At 34.6% G+C, this 25,039-nt stretch overlaps 2 protein-coding genes across 3 annotated transcripts in view; one reads left to right on the forward strand and one right to left on the reverse strand.

Annotated features, from left to right (window-relative positions):
• Nucleotides 1-15,507, forward strand: part of LOC150106513 (cyclin-dependent kinase 17-like) — a 363,340-nt gene extending 347,833 nt beyond the window's left edge. Inside the window, exon 17 of the transcript XR_016548362.1 lies at nt 15,468-15,507. The gene's annotated coding sequence lies outside the window, so the exon portion shown is untranslated. The remainder of the gene's footprint in view (nt 1-15,467) is intronic.
• Nucleotides 1,147-25,039, reverse strand: part of LOC150106514 (3'-5' RNA nuclease TATDN2-like) — a 147,532-nt gene continuing 123,639 nt past the window's right edge. For both annotated transcript variants that reach the window (XM_090393170.1, XM_090393171.1), the window contains exon 6: nt 1,147-1,440. In XM_090393170.1, coding sequence (XP_090249296.1) covers nt 1,300-1,440 — 141 coding nt within the window. In that variant the 3' untranslated portion in view covers nt 1,147-1,299. The remainder of the gene's footprint in view (nt 1,441-25,039) is intronic.

Here is a 25,039-nt window from a genome sequence, read left to right on the forward strand (position 1 = left end):
ATTTTAAATTAGTAATAATTCATTTGCCAATCTACATCTGTTCTTTCTCACCTTTATATTTGCGATTCTCTTTTGCTCATTAATGTTGGATCACATATTAACATCTTTTAGTAATTCAAATATAGCATTCTTCTTAATTATTTCCTAATATATCCTGAAATAAATACATCCCTGTCCCTCCTCAACACACATTTGGCAACAATTGAAGAATGCATCAGATGTGCCAATATGCAAATAGCAAACTAAGTGGGGAGAGATCTGCATTCTCTCACCACATCCTGTGGCCAATGTGTGGTGAATAAATTTCCAGTTAATACATTATTGCTCAGTCGTGAACATGTGACACTTTCAAGCATGTGTGAACAGAGCAAATCTAAGGCAGTATGTCACTTAAACAAAACAGGTGTGATGGCAGGAAACATACCCTGGAGATTAATTTGGAGGAGAATTCCTCATATGAAACTAGTCATAATATATTATGTACTGGAGTACATTCATACTATCCTGTACAACTTCTGAAGTTACATAGCACAAATCTGAAAATAATCATATGAGATGTTAATGACAACTGCTTTGTTTGGAAAGGTGTGGGTTAATAACCATCTAGGTTCTGAAAGGAATCTTTATATTGGCTTTTCACAATTGAGGGTTAGTTAGCCAGTCTCATACAGGATTCCTCCTCCAAATGAAACTCACCAGAGAATACAAGATACTGACATAAAACAGATCATATAGATATAGTAACTCTCATAACATTAATTTATATGAAGCCAAAGTTATTTGACTGCAGCAGCCAGAGAGCCTAACAGAGTAAGGAAACATGGATTGTGTTTACTTATGCATATAAAACTGAAAATTGTTTATGAAATAAACATTGCACTGAAACATAACAACGAATATAACTGTTCTCTTTAAAAATATTCGATTTAATAGTAATTTCATTTTATTAAAATGAAAGTACAATTTTTGTTAAAGATTGAAGTCTGTTTCTAACTGCTACGACTGGATTGATACTGAAAATTATTGCTATACAGTTTATTACACACACACACACACACATAAATAAATTAAAATAACTCTTCTCTCTATAAAAGAACATATAATTTATCATTTTAAAATCTTATGTTCTGGATTAATGCTTCCCTATCCATAAACCAAGCTTTTATTTAAAAAAATAATGATAAAAATGTACATTTTTTTAGCAGTTATAATATTCTAACATTCCTCTTGTGTATAATAAAATTTTGGGACAAGTATGCCTTTGTATACAACATTAATAATTCTATTCATTGCATATAATCAAATCCCATAAATATGTTGTGTATTCTTCCGGGAAGCAACCAAAACTTCTTCCACAGTAACCCCAGTTTTCAATACAGCTATCTGTGCAGCAACATGTATTGCCATCCCAGGATGTGATGACCTTAATTCTTGGGGCATCTGAAATGCAAATTACAGAAATCTAAAACTTTTAAAAGTATAACGAAACTTCTTGGAGCTTTTTTTTTTTTTTTTTTTTTAAATGCAATAATTCCAATTATATGAGGTGCTAACCAAAACTTCAGGGAATTTGAATACATACATAAACTGGTTGTAATACAGCCTTCTGCTGCTATTAGGGATGAGCAGCACCCTTGCTGAATCAGTTTGCCAACAGATGGCAAGTTGAAAGACCATGTAATTTACAAAATCACTAAAAGATTTTGTAAAATCTTTTAGTGATTTTTTTCTTCAGCAGAAATGGAGGATTTTAAGGAGCAAAGAAGCTGCGTCAAATTTTGTTTCAACCTCAAAAGCTGCTGCAAAAACCCACCGAATGCTTAATTAAGTGATAATGCTATGAGATAAGGCAAAACTTTTTGGCACAAATGCTTCAAGGATGGATAAATGTCTGTCGATGATGATGAGCATTCTGGATGACCGTCGACAAGCACAACACCAGAAAACATTGCAAAAGTGCATCAAACTATCCATGATGTTTATGAGATCATAGGACTGGTGTACAAGATTGTTCAGTGCATCCATCCACACATTTGACAGTTCCTGGCTTCCGAAAGCACGTCATTCACCTAAAAAGGTGAATGGGTGTCATTTTGACGCAATTGGAGAGATCAAGACAGAATCACAGGAGATGCTCAACAGTCACACCTGAGGACTTTCAGGGACTTGCATGGAATCATGGAAAAACTGCTGGGATCACTACACATACCCAAGGAGGTGTTGCTTTGAAGGAGGAAGGATAAACTAAGAGTTAAGGTTTTCTTTTTTTTTAATATTCAAATTTCCTGAACCTTTGGGTAGCACCTCGTATATATTATGATTCTTTTGTGAAATGCAAGCACTTATTAAATTTGTTTACCACTTAGCTGATTAGATTTCAATCAAACCACTTGCACTGAAAAATGTTTCAAAATCATAAGAAATATTTCTTGGGGTGCTTAAGGACAAAGCTATATAATTGAAAGGAGATCTCTGCATAGCCTTTAAAGTGTTAAATAGTAATTTCTATTGTTAAATCATCTCTTTAATCTTACCATACATTAATTTACTGTTTCTTGAATCTATCCTTTTGCTTACTTAAAACCTTATACAATCAAAATCCTACCAGCAAACTCTATTGTTACGTCGCTGCTTTCTCTATATTATATTTCGTTCTACCTCTATAATAACTCTCCTTCTAATCTACTGTCGTGCCCCTAAAATATTAATTCAGATTTATTTCCTCTTCGGATATTGGCAAAATTTATATTTTGCTGCGCCAGCCAATATCCTATAACAGAAGAGACTCTTGTTCAGGGAAATAATTCAAAATTCAAAAGGATACATACAATATTTTATCTCATGCTAGCGCTGTGCAGATTCAGTTAGCAGTTGTAGACCGAATCTCACTTAAGCAATTATATCTAAATTCCTTCCCGCCAAAGTGGTTTGAATTCGTAATCAGGCATAAACTCAGGTATAAGGTACAAAACATGTTTATTGGAAAAACATAAAACATTTACAGTTATGTAAGTTTAAATACTCAATGGATCAAAATTCACTCTAAGTTAAGGGTTATACTAAATTACAATGAATCTGAGTAAGTTAAATCCTTCAATTATGAAAGGATAAGATTAGGTTTAAGCATAATACTACTACTATATAATTCCTTTCACAAGTTATTCACAGAACACGCATTGAACACTTTCATTAATACTCTATCAATAATTATCTTAATTCTAAATTTCATTTAAGCAAGCCTAGCCATTCACAAATTACTGCCTATTAACAACTCTTCTTTGTTCCACAAGGGCTTAATTAATTCAGTCAAATTCTCACTAAAAGTTCTCTACTAGTGTCCTTTAGTTACAATGCACACAAATTTCTTGTTCTTCTAAACGAACTTTAACACAGAACGAAAAACTCTTACATTACTGGATCTTTTCAGATTTCATGCCACCATCTCATGTAGGTCTGGATTACCTTACTGCCTATTCTTCGGCCGTCTTTGTGCCTGGCGATGTACTACGCTTTTTCTTCTAATCGTTTCCGACTGTTGCGTGCTGTCTACTGCTCCGCAGGAAACTTTCTCCAATTGGACATTCTGCTAAGGCTCAATTCCACATAGGCCGTCGTATTGCAATCAGCTCTGCTTGAAAATCTTCAAGCATTCTCAAGAAAAGAACCTGCCATCCATCATTACCGTAGTCGGCCCACCGCTCTCTCACGAATCCTCCGACCAACTCTCCCTTAAACTCGAATCCAGCAACTGAAGATCAAAAGGTCAAAAAGAAGCCCCCTAAAATGGTGTGCTTCGTCTTTTATTCACCCTATTCGGGCGCCCTCTATTCGATGTGGTTTTCACCCACAAACCCCATCGTTCATGCCCCTTGGGTGATCCTACACTCTCCCTAACCTGTCAGGTTACATTATTCTAGGTAGCCACTCTGACGTCATTTTTCTGCGTAGGTATAGCCTCCATCGCCACGCTCGACTCGTACAGATTATATGCAATTATTCCGGATTACTACTTATAATTTTTCTCTGAATTTCGCAATGTACTAGACAGCTTACTTGGGAATTACAAATAACCTAACAATAACTCTCACTATATGGCACACATGGACTACACATTATTACATAACATAAAATAATACTTCATAATTATTAGCTGATGTGCAGATATCTCCTTAATTAGTAGTAGTTATCATGTTAAATCCTGAATAAAGAATTTACTTGTAAAGCTCTCCATTCAGGATCTAACAAAAGGAATGCACAGAACCGACCACTGCTTCTGACCTAATGTCCAATTCTCACCTCCTCATGGTGCAACCTGTCACCTGGATACTGAAAGAATGAGGATGGGCTGGCAATTTAGCCAACCGAATTATATTCTTATTGACTTAAACAACAATATAAAATGATGGTACAACATGACAGAATTTCATGGTAGCTGGGGCATCGCCTGGTTAAACAAGGCTCTGTTGTTTTCGTCAGGGCAAACAGTGAAAAGTCAACTACTGGAACAAATTCTAAAACACATCCCAACTCAACATCAGAGTTCAAGATCAGTACTATCAACATAAGCCTGAATGACAAAGAAATGGAACTAGCTGAAGAATTTGATAAGTACCAGATCAACATAATACAGGTGACTGAAACAAAAAAAAAAAAATCTTGAGATTTTTCTGAGCAATAAATACAAAATGTTATATTCAGACAATGACAATCAGAGAAAAGAAGGTATAGCTATAGTACTGAACACAAAATATGAGGCTAATCTTGAATGGTAAGCAATATCCAGGAGAGTGATGTGGACAAATATCAGAATGGGGAACTGGATAATGAGACTTATTTGTGCCTATGGTCCTACAGAAGGTTCTACTAAGGTAGAAGTGGAGGAATTTTTTGAGGCTTTAGAGAAAGCACAATGAAAAATAAAATTGGTCCTTGTTGGGGATCTAATTTCTATCCTGCAAGGATAGGAAATTCAGAATATCATGGTGGACACATGCAAGTAATGAGGAAGTGAAGGAAAAGAAGAAAGCATACTAAAAGTTCCTGGCAAATAACTCAGCTTGTGTGCTTAGAGAATACAGAGACAAATCTAAGAAAGCTAAACAAAACTCATGGGAAGACTAGCAAGAAAATAGAAAATAAATATCAAGAAGGTGACAAGATATTCTGGAGGTTGTTGAAGAAGCTCAGAAATGGAGGAAAGAGTGCTGTAAAAGAAATTAGAGATGATAAAGGCGACATGAAAACTGGAGAAAAGGGTATCCTTGAAGTATGGAGTAATTACTTCGAAAAATTGCTAAATGAAACAATCAGTGTCAGCCCAGTGGTAAAAAAACAATGACCAGGCATGCAATCAGTAATACATATCCATATTTGAAGTAGAAAAAACCTGAAATGTGGAAAGGCAGCTGGAGTAGATAATATTTGGCCAGAAATGCTCAAGTATGGAAGTATATAAGTCTTACAGTGGCTGCACTGCCTAGTTCAGGATGGACAAATTTCAGATGATTGGAGTAGAGCTCTCATACTTCCCATATAAAAAGGGAAATAAAACTGAATGGGAGAATTATAGGGGTATTTCCTACTGAATGTTTCTGGTAAGATTTATGCAAGTATACTTGAGAAGTGGTCGAGAAGGATTGTGAAAGAAGCTTTGTGAAGAACAAGCTGAATTCAGGCCAAATAGAGGCTATCAGGATCAGATTTTCGCTTTACGAGAGATAGTTGAGAAATCATGGGAATATAACAAAGATCTGTATTTAAGCTTTGTAGATCTGGAAAAGGCATATGACAAGGTGCCAAGAGAGAAGCTATTCAAAACGCTACAGTTGTATGGTGTCAGTGGGGCATTATATCAAGCAATAGCATCTTTATTTGAGTTGTAAGTCAGCAGTTAGAATTGAAGTGCAGGAAGATGGTTTGATGTTAAATCTAGTGTCAGACAAGGTACATTTTCCCCTCTGTTATTCATTATCAATATTGATCACATTATGAAGGATAGTGGTATTAAACCTGATATCAAAATTAGATCGAAATGTGACCTCTTTGCTTTATGTAGATGTTATACTTCTAAATAAATCTGCTACAAGTCTGCAAGATTCCCTGACCAAATCGAAATAACTGTTGTAATAGATATGGCATGGAGGTAAGCAATAACAACACAAAAAGAAGCATTGAAAATATCGACTGCATTGTGAATGGAGAACCTATAGAACAAGTAAAACATTTCAGCTACTTAGACATAATTTTTACTGAAGATGGCAAATTAAATATGGAAATAGACAACAGAATCAACAAAGCAGGTATGGTAGGAAGTAAATTGAATAAATCCATATGGAATAAAAGAGAAATTAGTCAAACACTAAATTAGCTGTATACAAGACAGTGTTCAACCAGTTTTAACTTATGGATCTGAGAGCTGGGTTGGATGTAAAACACTTGATCAAAGACTAGAGACCACCGATATGAGAGTCCTGAGAAAGATTAGGGATGTGAACAGATGGCAATATCATATTAAAAACTAGAATATTAGGAAAGAACTTGACATTGTTATCATCCAGGAATGTGTTAGCAGAGCTAATCTCAGGTGGTATGGTCACTTATACAGAATGGGAGAGGAAAGATTAGCAAAACAAATGTTCTCTGCCAAGTTGGCAGGAAAAAAAGACCCAGTTTAAGATCTAGATGGATTGATATAGTAAAAAGCAGCTTAGAAGATAGAAATAAAAGATCTGATAATGTTGGAGTATTGACAGGTAACTGATTTGGAGAAAAATTGTAGATCGGAAGTTAGTAATGATATAAATTTTTCATGTAGTACGTGTATCCCTTGAGGGTACATGTCAGGAATTTGATGATATATTTCTTTTTCTGGTTGAATGGAAATACAGCAAAATATATTATAAAATATTTGTGATAAATGCAACTAATAATACAAATGGACAATTTTTATTGAAATAATTCCATTCTAGCTGGATGAAATTTAATGATTTTTTTTTTTTTTAAATGAGAATACCACACACAAAAGGTTGTAAACCTATAGCACATTAGTAGAATGGATAGGCTAAGAGAAAGATATCTTAGAACCTTACTCTAGAGACTAAACACCATAGTCTTTAAGCAACTTCATGCGTGCAATGCATAGGGTAGTTAGTCTCACACAGGATGTGAAACTCTTTACCACCTAAAAAACATCTATACTGCAGTTATATTTAATACTGAGACCCATATTTTGATGGGGTATCTGTTCCATATAAATGATCTGGAAAAGTCTACATAAGAAACTGTTTTTGCAAGACCAAATATATTTTCAGCTTAACTTGCTGGGTCATGAGATGACTAACCCTGGGAATCACTGATTTAGATCACTAAAGTTTATATGTATATGCAATATTTAAAGTTTTAAATGCGCTTCACAATTTTATTTATTTATATTTTTTTTGAAAAAAAAAAGGTGTTATAATTACTAAATAATCAGCAATAATTGTCCTTAAAGTAGTATTATGCACATCACAGGAAGCATTTTTTAAAGTTAAATACTAATTTATTAATGTAAGTTATATGTTTCATGATGCAAAAGTAAAATGCAATGTCCTACAGAATATTTCTCAAGCACCCAGCTCCAAAAATATTTACTATAGCACAGTGTGGTGAAACTGCAAATAGCGAACAATGAGGATGTCACTGTGGTTAATGATCTTGGAATGTTTATATTCTGAGAAGCAGAATGTTTGCACAAGATCCAGTTGTTAGTTACGGCAACAGAACAATTCTAACCATTCCAATAACTTTTTGAATATACAATAGGTGCTCATTATTGCAACCTCTAGTGACTAGCAAAGTAGTGTTTGCCATAATGAATTTAGGGTAAAAAATGTTCTGGTCCTGATGACACCGCTCCAGTTATGCTCTATGCGCTCCTGAGCTAACATTTGTCCGAATGTGAAAGAAAGAACATTTCCAGCCTATTACAAAAAAAAAAAAAAAAGTAAGATGGAAGTCTGCAAATAAATCACTATCACTTAAAACCTCTCCAGCAGAATGGAGAAAGTCATCAATAGTCAACTTCTCCACTACTTAGAGGCACATCAATGTTGACTCTGCCATTCAAGATTCAGAGCTGAACTCTTAACATGTATCACGCACCACTGAGCATGTGCCATGGAAAGATTTGAAGTAACATGCTGTTGCCTGACATTTCTAACATGCATTCTGTGCATAAGTAATCAGACAATTTACAAATTTTACTTGATGGATAAAGAATTCAACTTTTCAAATACAAAAATAGCTGTTTCTGTTAACATGGTTATCCACACAAACTTCTGTAAAAATAATCATAATTTAAAATTCTGAATATTTTTACAAATTGTTTATGTTAGTACGTTTATTAGTTTTGGTTTCATAACATGCATTGTCGGCACTTGTGATTTGCCCATTATTGATGTTATTTTGTCAAAGTGAAATGTAAAGCATTTAAAAAATTCATGTACTTACTGGATTTGGATAGCTGTGTTACTTTCAGGAATTTTTTTGTAGTTTAAAATATTAAGTGTTGTGTTTTGTGAAGACATTCTGTTGTCGCTAACGGAGACAACATGTGCCATTATATATAACTTCTTGCTTGCCACTTTCATGGAGTGCACATGCTCGCCAAGGAGTTTGATGAGTGATTGACAGCTGACAGAGAGAGCGTTCAGTATTGAGATAATGGAGAAAACAAGAGAGCATTAGAAAAGAAAAGAGAACGAAGGCCAGCAGATATTTGGGTTCTGAGGAAAAAATTAAGGGTTTTTTTTTTTTTTATGTGACAGTTGGAGGAAAATTAATAGTGTATTCCGAAAAAGGAATCGTAGAACTGCGAGTTTTTAAAGTGGAAGACTGTCAATAAGTATTGGTAAATAAAAGAAGATATTGCAATTGACATTCTAAAGGAATGTTCGAGAAAACGCTGATTAGAAAATTTCATCTGTCTTAAGGACGCCAGATCTAACTGTTATTTCTACTGGAAAAGGAGACAGAATTGAGTCAGGAAGAATTAATGTGTGCTACATGGGAGTGATATGAAAGGATCCTATGAAAAAGAAGAAGAGAGTCTTATATCTTTGGAAAAGGGCCTTAACAGAGAAACTGGCTATGAACATTTTGTTATTGTGTAAAAAAGTGTTTAGTCTAGTGGATGTGATGAAGTACATGTTAAACAAATCAGTAATAGAATGAGTTAGAAAATGGGTGATCTCTTAAGTGTAAGTTTATTTTAAAAGGCATTGGATTCAATTAATTTTGTAGTTAGTTATGTAATTTTGTTTGAAGTGTATATATATATATTATATTGTTTTTGTTTTATTAAATGTCTAATTTTTTTTTGGATTCTGAAAGAAACAGTAAAAAAGTCATTGCACCAATCGGAGTGAACCCTTGGGCATATATAAATACACTCGGAAATAGAAATAATTGTTATAGAGAAAATCTCATAATAAATGAGAATAGATTGATAGAAATTAATAATATTATCCTATCTAAACACGTGGTGCAGTCGAATAGAGATCTTCTCTTAACAGAGATTAAATTCTAATAATCTCATCTATAAACATTTCTAACATGCTTTCTGTGCATAAGTAATCAAGCAATTTACAGATTTTACTTGATGGATAAAGAATTCAACTTTTCAAATACAAAAATAGCTGTTTCTGTTAACATGGTTATCCACACAAACTTCACATACTTCATCATCATCAAATTCCTGATATGTCCCCTCAAGGGGTGTACAGAATAAATACGATAGTACTTATTTCAGGTTTCATGAAAAAGTTAGAGCATTACTAACTTCCGATCAACAATTTTACTTCAAATCATTCTGGTATTTTTTTATTATACATTTTAGAGCGACCTTCATTAAATTCCTGATGTGCACCCTGGAGTGGGGATACAGGATACTGTGATAGTATTACCCAAAATGTTTATATTATTACTAAGTTCCTATCAACAATTTTTTTCAAATTAGGTATCTGTCAGTCCACTAAAGCACTTCTAACTGAATCAATCCACATAGATCTTGCTCTCAGAATCTTTTTCCTTGCATCAAATGCTTTGCTAATTTTTCCTTTCCTGTTCTGTTTAAGCTATCTTATCGCTTGAGGTTAACTCTGTTCACACATTCCTGAATGCTGACAGTGCCATTTTCCGTCATAATATCTTCATTTTTCATGATTCTGCCATTGACACCATGTGTTCATGCCCTCAGTTTTTCTCTTAACTCTGATATCTGTGGTCACTAGTCTCTGATCAACTGTTTTTTACTTCTAATCTAGATCTCAGATCCATAAGTTGAAAGCATTTGAACACTGTCTTGTATATAACTAGTTTAGTATTTTGACTAATTTCTCTCTCTCTCTCAAGCCATATAAAATTTATTCAGCTGATTTTCTATTCTATAAGTTTTGCTAATTCTGTTGTCTACTTCCATATTCAACTTGCTATCTTCACCAAAAATTGTGCCTAAATGGCTGAAATGCTTTTTGTTCTATAGGCTCTTCATTCAGGATATAGTTGATGTTTTCAGTGTTTCTGCATATTTTCATCATCTTTGTATTTTTAGTGCTGATTGTCATAACAAATTCATTACAGCAGTTATTTAGTTTGGTCAGGAAATCCTGCAGACTTGTGCTGGATTTATTTATGAGTATAACATCATTTACATAAAGTAAAGAGCTGAGATTAACATCTCCAATTTTGATATCAAGTTTAATGCCACTTTCCTTCACAATGTGATTCATATAAATCAGTTTTAAGAAGTACTAATTGATATATAAATGACATCATTCTTAAACTTTTCTGAGATGTTTGAGCTCTGGAGCAGAGTTTCTGAATTATCTAATCCTTAGCCCACCTACTGTAAGAAATACGTTAAATCAGTAAGACCTAAACAATAACTTCTATAAAAATAACCAACTAATATACTATAGGTTTATAGCTTCCCATGGATGGGATTGCCATAAGAAAATAAAATAAATACTCAATTGACTTCCCAAGATCTCCAACATGAAATAACACTGTTCACTCAGTGCTTTTAAAGGAGAGGCTAAACCCTCAAAACTATAATAAAAATAATTCAGAATACCTCATTGATGCTACAATGAGGTATTTCCTCCTCCCTCCAAAACAAAACTTTACACATAACAGTTAACACATTATTCACAGCACTTTCAACATCGCTGAGTACACCATCCCACTGTCTTTACTACTACATGTACACTACAAAACTGTGTGGCAAGCAGGTCCCAATCCACATCATACTATGGATTAAAATAAATTGTCTGAAGGTTGTGAAACCATTTACACTAACTTGACTCAGAGATTATTCCTCTTCCAAGCCACAGAACATTTCAGGAACTGTGGTACACCTGTCTCTCTGGTCTATCAAAAGTGCAAAACACCCCCTTCCAACCAATAAAACACACACAGCTTTCTGCTCAAGTTACTGAGACAGCACATACCAGAAATTGAAACAGCCATATGAACATACCCAAATAAAGTCACCCATGGAAGGACATTTAGGAAAGAACCACAATCCATCAATTACGTGCTCTAATTTGGTATCCTGATAATGTCAGGTTTCAACATATTTAAAATAGCATAATAAAAAACAACCCTTTCCCCTCAACTTTTTTTTTTTATATATATAACAACAACAAGTATTGAAGAAGTAGGTTATGTGAATAATATAAAACAACAGGAATGGATGACAGATGAGATTCTTTCTCTTATTGATACAAGAAGAATGTATAAAAACAAAGACCTAGCCAGGTATACAGAAACACACAACATCATCAAGAAAAAAATAAAAGAAGAAGCCAAGGAAAATTGGATGAAAAATTTATGTACTGAAATTGAACTGCTTCAGAAACAACATGATAATTTCAATCTGTATAAGAAAATCAACAAAATTTCCAGAAAACTGAGGAAAAAGCAAATAGTGTCTCTAAGAGACGAAAATGGAAAAATAGTTCTAGAAGAAGAGAATAAAGCACAGATTTGGATAAAATATGTAACAGAACTTTTCAATGATACTAGACAGAAACCTATAAATATAAAAGATAACATTCAAGGACCAGCAATCATGAAATGCGAAATAGAGAATGCTATACAAACAAGTAAAACAGGAAAAGCCAGTGGACCAGATGGTGTGCAAACAGAATTTTTGAAATTAATCGAACCAGATAACATCAAACTTCTTGAAAAACTATTTAATAAAATATATGAAAGTGATGAATTTCCATCAGATTGGCTCAAATCTACATTTATCACTATCCCAAAGAAACCCAAAGCGAATTCCTGTGGTGACTTCAGACTTATTAGTCTAATGAGCCAAACATTAAAATTATTTTTGAAAGTAATTCAGAATCACATTTATAGAAAAAGTGAAGAAACTCTAAGTGAAACACAATTCGGCTTTCGGAATGGTTTTGGTACTAGAGAGGCCCTTTTCTGTACCCAAATATTGATACAAAAATTCATAGAAAAACAGAAATCTGTCTTTATGTGTCTCATAGATTTTGAAAAAGCATTTGACAGTCAGACACACCAACTTAATAGAAATCCTTCAACAAATAAGGCTATTCTTGTTGAGAGGCTTATACGCTGGTTAGACATAATAACTAATATTTAAGGAATTGACAGCGTATACTGGAAATATAGATTAAATAAACTTTAATATACACTTTCCGATATTTCGGCGAACGTTACGTTGCCATCTTCTTGGGAACTTACTAAAAAGACACGTGCACACAAGTACTAATACAACAAATGAGACTGAGGCTAGGACGCTAGCGTTTTCCTAAAGTCCTGATGGTGCCCCCTGGTGGGCTATATTGGTAGTTCTTGGCCTTTGGGCTGAAGTTCTTTTGATAAAAGTTTCCCAAATTTGGGGCAGTTTCATGCATCCAAATTTGTTGAGGTTTGGCATGTTCCTAAGGGCCGAGGCTGATTCCATGAATAGTCTTTCATACTTGAACTTGCTGCGGTGTATTACTGTGGCTTTCTTCCATCTTATTCTGTGGCGAGTATCCAGAGCGTGGTCTGCAAGCCCAGAGTGGCTGTACTGGTGAAATCGGATGTAATCCTTGTGTTCTGAGATTCTGATATTTGCTGTCCTGCCTGTTTGGCCAAAGTAGGACAGTTTACAGCTGCAAGGGACCTGGTATACACCAGGTAGGTCTAGGGGAAGTGGTTGGTCTTTGGTGGAGCGGATAAGGGATGCCAGTTTTCTATGTGGTCTGTAACAAGTGGTCAAGTCATGTTTTTTTAAGATTTTATTGATTTTTTCTGAGGTGCCTCTGATGTAGGGAATAGTGATGGATTTAGAGTAATCTTTTTTGTGAAGGGAAGGGGGTGGTGGGTTGTGGATAACTGGGTTAAGTATTTTTTGGAGGGGGTAGCCGTTGGCTGAGAAAGTGTCACGGATGTGATTCAGTTCAGTGGTTAGGGCTTGATTATTAGAACAGATTATTTTTGCTCTGTTGAATAATGTTTTAATAACTCCATATTGTTGTGAGGGGGGGTGGTGGGATTGTTGGTGAATGTATCTGCCTGTATGGGTGGGTTTTCTATAAACTGAGAAAACCAAGGTTCCATCAGGTTGGCGGGTGACTAGTGTGTCTAGGAAGGGGAGGTTATTGTTTTCCTCTTTTTCCATATCGGAAAGTGTATATTAAAGTTTATTTAATCTATATTTCCAGTATACGCTGTCAATTCCTTAAATATTAGTTACAAATAAGGCTAGACGAACAAGACATAAGACTAATAACAAATCTGTATTGGAATCAGTCAGCTACCGTTCAATTAGACAACATTACCACCAGTGATGTTAACATCAAAAGAGGAGTGAGACAAGGATGTGTGCTCTCACCACTCCTGTTCAACATATATGCAGAGGTAATCTTTAAAAAAGCATTGGAAGAATGTCCAGAGGGAATCACAATAAATGGAAAGATTGTTAACAACCTACGATATGCAGATGACACCGTGCTAATTGCAGATAACATTATGCATCTCCAAAAACTCGTTGACAGAGTATACATAGAAAGCCAAAGAATGGGAATAAATATAAACATCAACAAGACAAAATACATGATCATCAGCAAACATCCAGCCTCATCAATGAAACTGACAGTCAATGGGAAAAATATTGATCAAGTGTCAAGATATAAATATCTTGGTTGCTGGCTTAATGAACGGTGGGATCCAGAAATAGATATAAAAACAAGGATTGAAGTTGCATGGCAGTCCTTCATGAAAATGAGAACACTATTCTGCAATAAAGACCTAAACATGGAAGTCAGATGCCAAATGCTGAAATGCTACGTGTGGTCTATTCTGCTCTATGGAGTTGAAACATGGACATTGAAGGCGACAACCATCAAGAAAATCGAAGCCTTTGAGATGTGGCTATACAGAAGAATGCTAAAGATATCATGGACAGAAAAAATTACCAATGAAGATGTCTTAAAATCCATTGGCAAAGCTAAACATCTTGTACAAATAATCAAGAAACGAAAAACATCATATCTTGGACACATCATGAGAAACAGCAAATACCAACTTCTACAAACTATTTTGGTAGGAAGAATTGATGGCAAAGGAACTAGAGGAAGAAAAAGAATATCATGGTTTGACAACATCAAGACGTGGACAGGAAAGAGCAGTGCACAACTGCTCAGATTAGCACAAGAGCGCAGTTTGTTCGCCAAGATGGTCGCTGACCTTCGATAGAAGATAGCACAATAATAATAAGAAGAAGAATGTATAGAAAATGGCATGTATAAATGCGTATCTATTCATGCACAGGTCTACATTAGCATACATTTATACATCACTTCACATCTTTACTTATAATTTTAATATATAACCACACGTGTAATGCCACTGCACAGTGAATGCAACTGTGGCCCACTTGCTTAATCCTCCCAAAATCTTCTTTTCTTAATACATAACCTACCTACCATCCAGTCCCTCCTTTCAGCCATCATCATCATCATGCACCTACCAAAGTAAAGATACCACTTCCTCCTGTCCACAATTTTTTGAACTTGGTGCACTGAGATAACAACAGCACTTGGACACATTTAAGTATCTTTCATTCAACAATATGTAATATCATATACAAGGGCTTAAGAGATCCTTAATTGCTGTAGTATGTATTCATTACTTTAAATGTGATTCAATAAATACTGTTAAATGTTGTGGTGCTGATCATATATTTTATTTTGTAAAAGCCACTGGAGAAATTGCTATAAAATACTAGTTTATCAAATGCTTACTTTGAATGCAAGTTATAAAATAGTAAAACAGATAAACTGCTTAAATTTATTACTTTATTTCCAAGTTTATTTATGTATAATCCACACTCACTATGAGGGGAACTCATAGGACCACAGACAATAGTGGATTATTTACTATTGTAAATTTTCTTTTAGAATAGCACATGCCCGAGCTTCAGCCAGGACTCACTCTTTTGTTATGGAACTGGACAAAGTGACAATCAACTATATACAGTATGTTCAAAGTCCACATAGTTCTATATATATATATATATATAAAGTTGGTAAAAAATAAAAACCACTGAGAAAAACAAAATGAAACTTGCCTAGTGTCTCAAAATACTGATTACTTCCAAGATTTTGGTAAAATGTGAATTAGTTATTCAACATGCTTTTATAATTACACACCAAAAAGAAATCCCATATCTAATTTGGTAACTTAATTATGACAAAGAAATTGCCCTCCCCCCTCACTTTTGTGACATGTTATTTTCCAGATATGAACCATTTTCTCAGAAATAGTGAACTCTCACTATAGCAAACATCTATAACAAATGTTTGTTATAATTCACTAAGAGTAATAAACTGCTGAAAGGTCCTGACCAGTCTCATAAATATGATATGATATTCTAAAAGAAATTCATTAGAACAAATTATCCACTATTTACAATAGTAAGAGTCAACTGTATTTTGTAGTATAAAACTAGAATACAATTTTTTTAAAAAAAAATATTTTAAGATTCTTTAAATCTGTTAAGTTTCCATTCTTTGAAAAATTCAAAATACATTTAACTCTTACTATTGTAAATAGTGAATAATTTGTTCTAATGAATTTCTTTTAGAATATCATATTTATGAGACTGGTCAGGACCTTTCAGCAATTTATTACTCTTTTGCCCCACATTTGCTATAATTGACAGTTTGCTACTGTGAATTTCCATTAACATAGCATTATAGAGGTGATTATTGGGGGTGGGGGTAACTATGCTCTTTTTCAGGTTATCTTGAAAGTAAAGAAATATACTATGGGCTGTAATACTTCCAAAGGTAGCGGGATATTAGTTTGCTTAGTTAGATAGAAGTTTGTAACTAAGCATATATGTAGAAAATCCCCTAAAAGCCATCACTGCCCGAATCACACCATTCTACATACAGCAATCCCTCGATTAATAAAACCTAATGGGGTCTTTAAAACAAGTGCATTAATCAAAAAACACACTAATAGAATATAATAACCTATGGGAAAATGTATAATTCGTTCCTCAGATTTCTTTTCTGACCCTTAATTTTTTATATAAAAGAATTAGGATACGTCTCAGGGCCTAGTTAAAGGAAAACCATGAAGCTGAAAGACAATAAAACATATTCAGAATATAAATTTATTATTCTGCTTCTTAACAAAGATTTGAGCTAACGTAGTTTGGCAGGCATTCTGTTTATTTTTTTCATACAACTGACGGTATGGACCTATTGCCTCTTCTGCAAATTTTACTGGTTCTCTCTTCACCAGGGTCAGTCTCTAAGCATCGCTGCTTAAAAACTTCGATTGTACGAAAACTATTTTCAAATTGTTTCTGTGAAATGGCTTGTCAGTGATTAAATTTTCTTCAGGATCTTCCCACTGTGCATCTAAATTTAGCAGGTCGGAATCACTCAACTTCTCAGAATGAGATTTAATTAACTTAGATTCATTTGAAAAGCCTCTAAAATCATTTGCACAATGTGGAAGAATGTGCTTCCAAATGGCTTGCATATTGCTAGCAGTAATTTCATTCGCCTTTGCGACTTTATAACCAGGCTGAGATTTCTCTGATTTGGCTAGAAAAGTCTTAGAAGGCATTCGCTTCCGAAAAAAGGCTGGTTTCATTGACATTAAATATTTGTTGATCACAATAGTCCCCTTCTTACACAATTTTCTTCAAAATCTCTGGATATCTTCTTATCTGCACTTGCAGCTTCACCTGCCATTAGAACATTATATAGGCTATTTCTCTTTATGAAACGCTCAAATCACCCACCACTAACGTGGAATTCTTCTTCTTTTCCATCATTGATAACCCTTTCTTTCCAGGTTACAAAGAGACAATGCTTTTGATTTAATAAGGCCAGTGTTTAGCGGGATCCGTTTTTGGTTACAATCTTAGATCCATGTAAAAAGAAGTCTCTCTAATTCAAGCATTATAATACTTTGATTTCGAGTGCATGCATGCATGATGAACTTGAAATAGCCTTACCTTTCTCTTTGTATTCAGCAGTTGATTCACCCATTTTTGTGTTCTTGTCTTATTTTTGCTCTGGACTCGCTTTGTTCATTTTTCTTTATTATTTCAAGTTTTTCTTCCAATCATATTACTTTTGGGATCAATTTAACACTTCTATTTTTTGCTCACTAATTCTTTTATTCATGATTAAAGGTTAGGAAAATAATTTAAAATAAAAAAGTAAGGAAAATACAATATTGCATGAGATAAGATCAGCAAAATACTATATAAAGCAGACAACATAAATTTTGGTGGTAAATTTGGAACATGGTGTACATGGAAATAGTGTAGTATGCCATTTAAAAATAACTTTGTAAAATGTTTCAAATTGGTAACTAAATTATTTCATCCTGGTGAGTGATTTTTTAAAATAGTTAGCCATAAAAAAATGTATAGATCGAAAATTTTTAAAATCTGTAACATTTATTTTTAAGATGTATATAGGCGCACTAATCGAATTTGGGTATTGAAAAAAAATTGACGCACTAATCGGGTGCGCATTAATCGAGAGATTGCTGTATAACATTACATTATGATTACTAATATGAAATTGCATGGCCAAGATGACTCTATATGACTGTGTGTCTTGGATTTTCTGGAATTAACTGATAAGCTATTAACAAAGTAGATTTTATATAGTTTATTATAAACTGGCTTAAGATAAACAGTGACTGTTTATGTTATAAAGTGAACTTCACTCGTCACAATGCATATTTCCGAACACGACATATTTTATTACAATAATATATACATAAACACTCTTATCCTTTCATTAATTTAATGAGGAAGCTCCTCAACAATATTTAAGGTCCAGTGGGTAGCATCATCAGATTGTGTATCTTCACTAAATAAAGATTCAGAGCTGTCACTACCGTGAAACACACGTTTTCCACCCCCTCATTTATTGTTCCATCAAGGACCCAGAATTTTTTCTTCTTCAATAACATAGGTTATGCAACTTTTCCATGTGCACTCAGTAATTTTTTGAAATCCATCTGAAATTTCCCAGGTTGCGTTTTTAGCTGCAACATTCCCCTTAATTTGTGCCCAGATGAGTTCGATGGGATTCAGTTCACAATGGTATGGTGGAAGACGAATAATTGTGTGTCCTTTATGTTTGCCAATACTGTCAATGCGATATTTTTGAAACTTACTCTTAACATTTGCCACCAAGTTCAATGGTTCTGTTTTTACCATATCAGAAAAGTAAAACCGATCCCTTTTTCCTTCAGCCGCTTCTGAATGTCCTTTTTGCATGTAGCCTGAGATGGCATATTTTCCAGTCGGACAGAATGGTAAGGTGCATTGTCCATTACAATAATGCTGTTAAGCTCAATGTTTTGTAAAAACATGTTTGTGAATCAATGTTCATAGTGCTTTCCCCTTATGATAATCACCTTGTGATTTCTGCGCTCATAAAATTTCAAGGGGCCCCTGGTACAAATCCATCTTCGCTGCCAGCGTGCATTACGATTATACGACCCCTTTCCACTCGGTGCTTTCAGGCTTGTCATTAAGCCCAACAAAAACGCTTGAACACTTTTTACTGTCGTGTCCCAGAGAACTTTAGTGCAGGTGTGACCGTCATTCACCTAAGTTTCATCTGTATAATAAATTTTTTGTCCCTCACGACGATATTTCCTGATAGAACACAAATACTGGCGATGCCATAAAATTATATCTTCCCTTTCAAGTAATGCCGATGATTGCTTTTTTGTGGTGTAAACAAAACCAAGGTCATTTAACAACTGGTAAGTTGCTGTTAATGAAATGTGAGGGAGATCACTGTTTACAGCAGTCATTAACTTATATATCAAAGGAATTTTGTTCTTTCGGAAGAAATCGTGCACTTTCTGACGAATTGCTGACAGTATAAAGTCACCAAGCCTGTGTGTAAATTTCACCAATCATATGTGTAGTCCTACAGCACTAGGCCTCTTCTTCCCTGGCGTATGCAGTTTGCCCACCATGGTCAGTTCCTTCTTCGTGCAGTATGCTACCATCTTGCTTACACCTGTCAGTTCTGCTGTTTGCTTCACGATATTGCCCACATTTCATCAGGATTTCTCATCCGTAAACCAGCGTAAACATTTAGTATGATGTGCTTCTCAGAGGTTTGCCTTTAGGATGTGTTACTAATTCAGAACTACTGCGAATGAGGAATAAAAAAGACAACACCACCAGTCATCTCCGCCATGTTTAGGGTAAAGTCAGCTGTCGTTGGAGACCACGTGATAGATAATTGCATTTTCTAAAAATAAGTTCCCTGTAACAATTTAATGGTATGAAACATGTAATTCTAGCATCAGCAAGTAAAGAAGTAGCAAAATCATTATATACAAAGTACCACACGATGTGATAACGTAAAAAATTTAAGGAACTATTTCATGCAGCATAAGCCTATGGTACAAATGGTAAGAAAAGCCAGAAATATAGCTTATTCTGCTACTTCCAAGATAACCTGGAAAAGAGTTTAGTTACCCCCACCACACACACACACTTTAGGACCTTAAAGTAGTTTTTTTATAATGAGCACGAGTGGCACAGTTACTGATTTATCTCTTGGCTATTTAGACTTAAATGCTGGTTTGAATCATTATAAGGTTTAATGGATTAAGTACAACACAAATAATTCAACACACATTTAATTAATCCTATATTTCATCTCAGAGGAAACAATATTAAAATTGCAAGCCATGCACACACACACACAAAATTGCACAAAACAATAAGTGGAAAAGCATAAACTGAAAGCTCTCTAAGGGTGCTGCTCTTGGCTAGCCTTAGTTGTTGAGTGGGAGGCCTAAGAATTAATGCTTCCCAATTCTTAGGAAGTATAATATAACCATTGGGTTGTTTTTTGAAATCTGCTGTTATTAAAAAAAAAAAAAAGTATTTCAAATTTGTATATATTGTGGCAAAGCAAAGTAGTTTTCTTCCATTAGATTCTGTGCAAAATATCCAAGGCGTGGTCAGCTAGACCTGACTGATCATTCTTATGGCAGCAGATGCATTTTTTATGCTCTTCTAGATAGATGTGTGCACATCTCCCAGATGGGTCATAATAATATAAGTTGCAAGAACAAGGAACTTTGTAAACACCTGGAACAGAGAGAGAGAGGATATAGAGGATCCTTGGGAGAGCAGATGAAGGTAGCCAGCTTTAGATGAAGTTTCAATGCATTCTGGCTATTTGTTCTGAGATGCCCATATAAGGAACAAATAGCCAGAACCCATCACTTCGTTAGATTAATGAAAGCCAGGATACTTCACAAATCCTAGTTTAAATCAGAGAAAATTGTTCTTGAAGCAGCATAAGTTCTTTAGGATCTAGGTAAAAGAGATTAGGATCTAGATAAAAAATAAGCTTGTGTTGAAGGTCATTCATGACTTATCTGTTAGACAAGTTTCAGCAAGCTTTTTGTTTATTATGTAGCAAAATTACTGACTTATAGATAAACTTAAAACAATTGGCTTTAATTAAACTAAAATATTTGCCATAAAAATAATTTCATTTATATGTGTAATAAACATGAATGTAATTCTTAGCAGTTAATGATGCAGGAATTGAATGAAAGTAGCCTGTCAGTTTTTTTTTTTCTTTGACTACAATTAAACAAAATCAGCACAGGTATTTAGTGCAAATATAGAATTGCATCCCTGCATGAAGCAGAGTTGTAACCCAGTAATAAATTTTCTAGCATACTGGATAGTCACTCATTCAAGCTCAGAAGTGTTATCCTTATAACTTTCTTTTTCTTCTTCTTCCTCTGATGTTTTGATTCAATTTCATCCTCAAAATCTTGATTTTCTTTATAGTACTAAAGACAACCGTCAATGAATACAAATGCTTCACAGTTTCTGATGTGGTTCACATCTATTGTGATATCATTTTCACTATCTGGCATATCCATAATTGAATGCTTGAAAACCAGTGAGCAAAACAGTTTTGAATGGTTCTTGTTGCTTATTCTTTGCCAACTATCACCCATAAACTGTAGTGTTTGTAAAATGTTAACTTTTGCAACTACCCCTTTAGCAATTGTCAAGAACCAGTAAAATTTCTCTTGATCTCCATTGTAATTCCATGTTCCAACTCACAAGCCAATTCTTAAAAATTCAGATATTATCCATGCATTTTTGTTCACATGGTATTGAACTGGCAAACTCTGAATACTAATCCCTTAAAGCAGGCATGTCAAACTCATTTACCTCCAAGGACCAAATTAAGAATTACACATCAAGCCGCAGGCCGCAACAGAAAAAAAAATCTCGAAATAAAGAGGAAACAGATTTTTTAATATTAACATTAGAGTATATAAGTGCAAAATACAACCATGTTACAAAAATACATATAAAATATAAAGTTTACATATTTAATTAACTCGGAGCTTCCACGGGCTACCGAGCGTTTCCCCTAGGTGGTGGAAACCCTGACTACCATCCGTTGAATATCAGGGCAGCTCTGAATATATTGAATAAAGCGCCTTGGACCAGTGGTTTGGGGACTGGCGATCCCATGTGAAAATATTGCCATTCACCAACTCTCACTATGCCAGCGTGGTGAATTTATGGCCTAACCTTCCAAGATGAATCCGACAGAAATAAAATGGCCCTCATTCCCTGGAGGCTAGATTGTTACTACCTATGGCAGCAGGCAGTTAAAGATGAAGGCAGAGGGTGCTAAGAATCCCGGGTAACCAGATCATGCTGCCTTTGGAAACTAGACCTTGGAACATTAAACTGTAGAACTCTGAGTAGTGAAGCACGGCTAACTGAACTAACTGAAGAGCTAAAGCGACTAAAATGGGACATTCTTGGACTGTGCGAAGTCAGACATAATGGTGAAGAAATTCTTCGATTAAAAAATGGAGACATTATATTATAGAGGCCAAGATAAGGAAAGAATCAGTGGAGTTGCATTCTTGATCAACAAAAAACTGAAGAACAACATAATAGAATTTGACAATGTATCTGATCGAATAGCAAGTATTGTTGTTCAAATCTCAAAAAGATATACTCTTAAGATCGTCCAAGTCTATGCACCAACAATAAGTCATACTGACGAAGAAATTGAAGCCTTCTATCATGATGTATCCCAACTCTACAATAAAGGAAAACATCATTTCAGAATTGTAATAGGAGACTTTAATGCTAGAATTGGTATTCAACATTCAGATGAAATCTCAATGGGAAATTTTGGATATGGCATGAGAGATGACAGAGGAGCAAGGTTAACAGAATTTGCAGAAAAAGAAAACCTGTATATCATGAATTTCTTTTTCAAGAAAAAACACATAGAAAGTGGACATGGAAAAGTTCAAATGGAAAAACTAATGAAATTGATTTTATCCTCAGCAATAAGAAAAACATCTTTCAAGACTGCTCTGTTATAAACAACTTCAACGTTGGACATGACCATCGTATGGTACACAGTAAAATTCAAATAAACTGCCAAAAAGAAAGAAGAAAATGTTTTGGAGATCAAAGCAAAACATAGAGAGCCTGTGTAGCTCAGTGGATGTGGCGTTTGCACACCACGGCGCTTGGCCACACGAAGGAAGACTTGGTTTCAAGTCTAGTCGGCGACTAGAGGAAATTTTTCTAAGCCTTTTTTCGACCGGTTCCCAAGTTAGTCGATCTCTGGCACAGGCAAGCGGGATTTTTCTCCCAGAAACTCAAGAAAATCGACTGTAGAACCCACATTATTTCAGACATTAAATATATTGTGTTAGGGACCACGAGATGGCGGCACATTTGAGCTGTCTCTCTCTTCACTGTGTACCGCTTAATTAGTGATAGCCTTGGGCCATCTATCTCTGATTGGTACCAGTGGAGATTGAACTGCTCGCTCAGTCTCCAAAAGTTAGATAGGGCTAAATGGCCTCGCCTACTCCCGTATACAGGAATAAAAAAAGCGTTAGCTGATTTTTTTAAAAAAAAAAAAAAAGAAGCAAAACATAGATGTAAAAAAACTCAACATTAAAAAAGATATATTCCAACACGAACTAAACAACAGATTTAAACATCTTATTATAGATGACAATGCTGACCTAAAAACACACGTAATAACTACAGTAATGACTATTTAATTCGTAAATATTTCATCCCAAGTATCTTGGGACATCATCAGCACAGTAGTTCAAACAATACTAGGAATAACATACAGTTAGGGCGCATGATTACAATGGAATCTCAATATGCGTGCAGTAACGTGTTATAGAAGTAAATTAAATATAACTGAAAAAATAAAAAAATAAAATAAAATAAATAAATAAAAAAATATATATATATATATAATTATTTTACACAATTTTGTATGACGATTTTCCATACTTTAGGAATAGTAAGAACATCGTTGCGGTTTAAATTTGGTGTGTGTAGTAGGGCTTCAGCACTTTCTTTATATAAATGTTCATATTTATATAAAGATCTGGGTAAAAGTTTCAACTTCTCCCAATGGATCATATGGTTTGGATTTTCAACTCCTTGTTTGGAGAGACCAGATTTCTGCGGTTTGAAAAGACGAATGTGGTCTTGATGTTCTGAGATGCGTTTCTGAACAGACCTACTATCTGTCTGACCAAAGTAAGATAATTTGCAGGAGCATGGGATCTCATAAATGCCAGGTAACATCAGAGGTGAGAGTTTGTCCTTAGGAGAAGGTAACAAGTTATAGATTTGGTTGATAGGTTTATAAGTAGTGGCAAAATTGTATTTCTTCATAATAAGATTTAATAGGATTTAATATATATAAAAATGCTGATCTATCAGAAGTTATGACATCATTATCCAAAACCTTCTACAATGCTCACTTGAAATAGCTGGTACCACAGAACAGAAACAAGACAAAATCTCTGAAGAAACAAAACAGCTTATGAAGAAACAAAGAGAAATGAAACAATCGATTAACCTACAGAATAGAATTGAATACATGGAATTGTGCAAAACAATCAGAAAACGTATCACAGAAGAAATAAGAAAATTCAATTGGAAATTCATACAACAAACAATTGAAAACAACCGTAGTCTCAAAAAAGCAAACAGCAATTGATGAACAGTAAACAGATGGTTGCAGTCAAACTACAAGACAGGACCGTTACCAGAGATAGATATGCTATAGCAAAAAGAATTGAAGAATTCTACTCAATATTATATCAGGATGATGAATTAAATGAAGAAGACAACTACGACACAGCTGAAGTACCACAGATTATACCAGAAGAAGTTATGAGTGCATCCAAAGCTTCCAAGATGGGAAAGCTGCAGGTGAGAATGGAGTTATGAGAATGGAGTTATAGTTGAACTTCTAAAAATAGGTGGAGAAATAATCTACAAACTCTTGGCAAAACTATTTACTTTATGCCCGAAGAAAAATGATGTACCAACAACATGGAAGAAGGCTACCCTAATTCTGATACATAAAAAGGTGAGATAGAAGACGGCAAACTACCGACCTATCAGTGG

Source organism: Typopeltis vanoorti, chromosome 5 (genome assembly GCF_054136105.1).
Source record: "Typopeltis vanoorti isolate ZY-2024b chromosome 5, IOZ_Tvanoo_1.0, whole genome shotgun sequence".
NCBI lineage: Eukaryota > Metazoa > Arthropoda > Arachnida > Uropygi > Thelyphonidae > Typopeltis > Typopeltis vanoorti.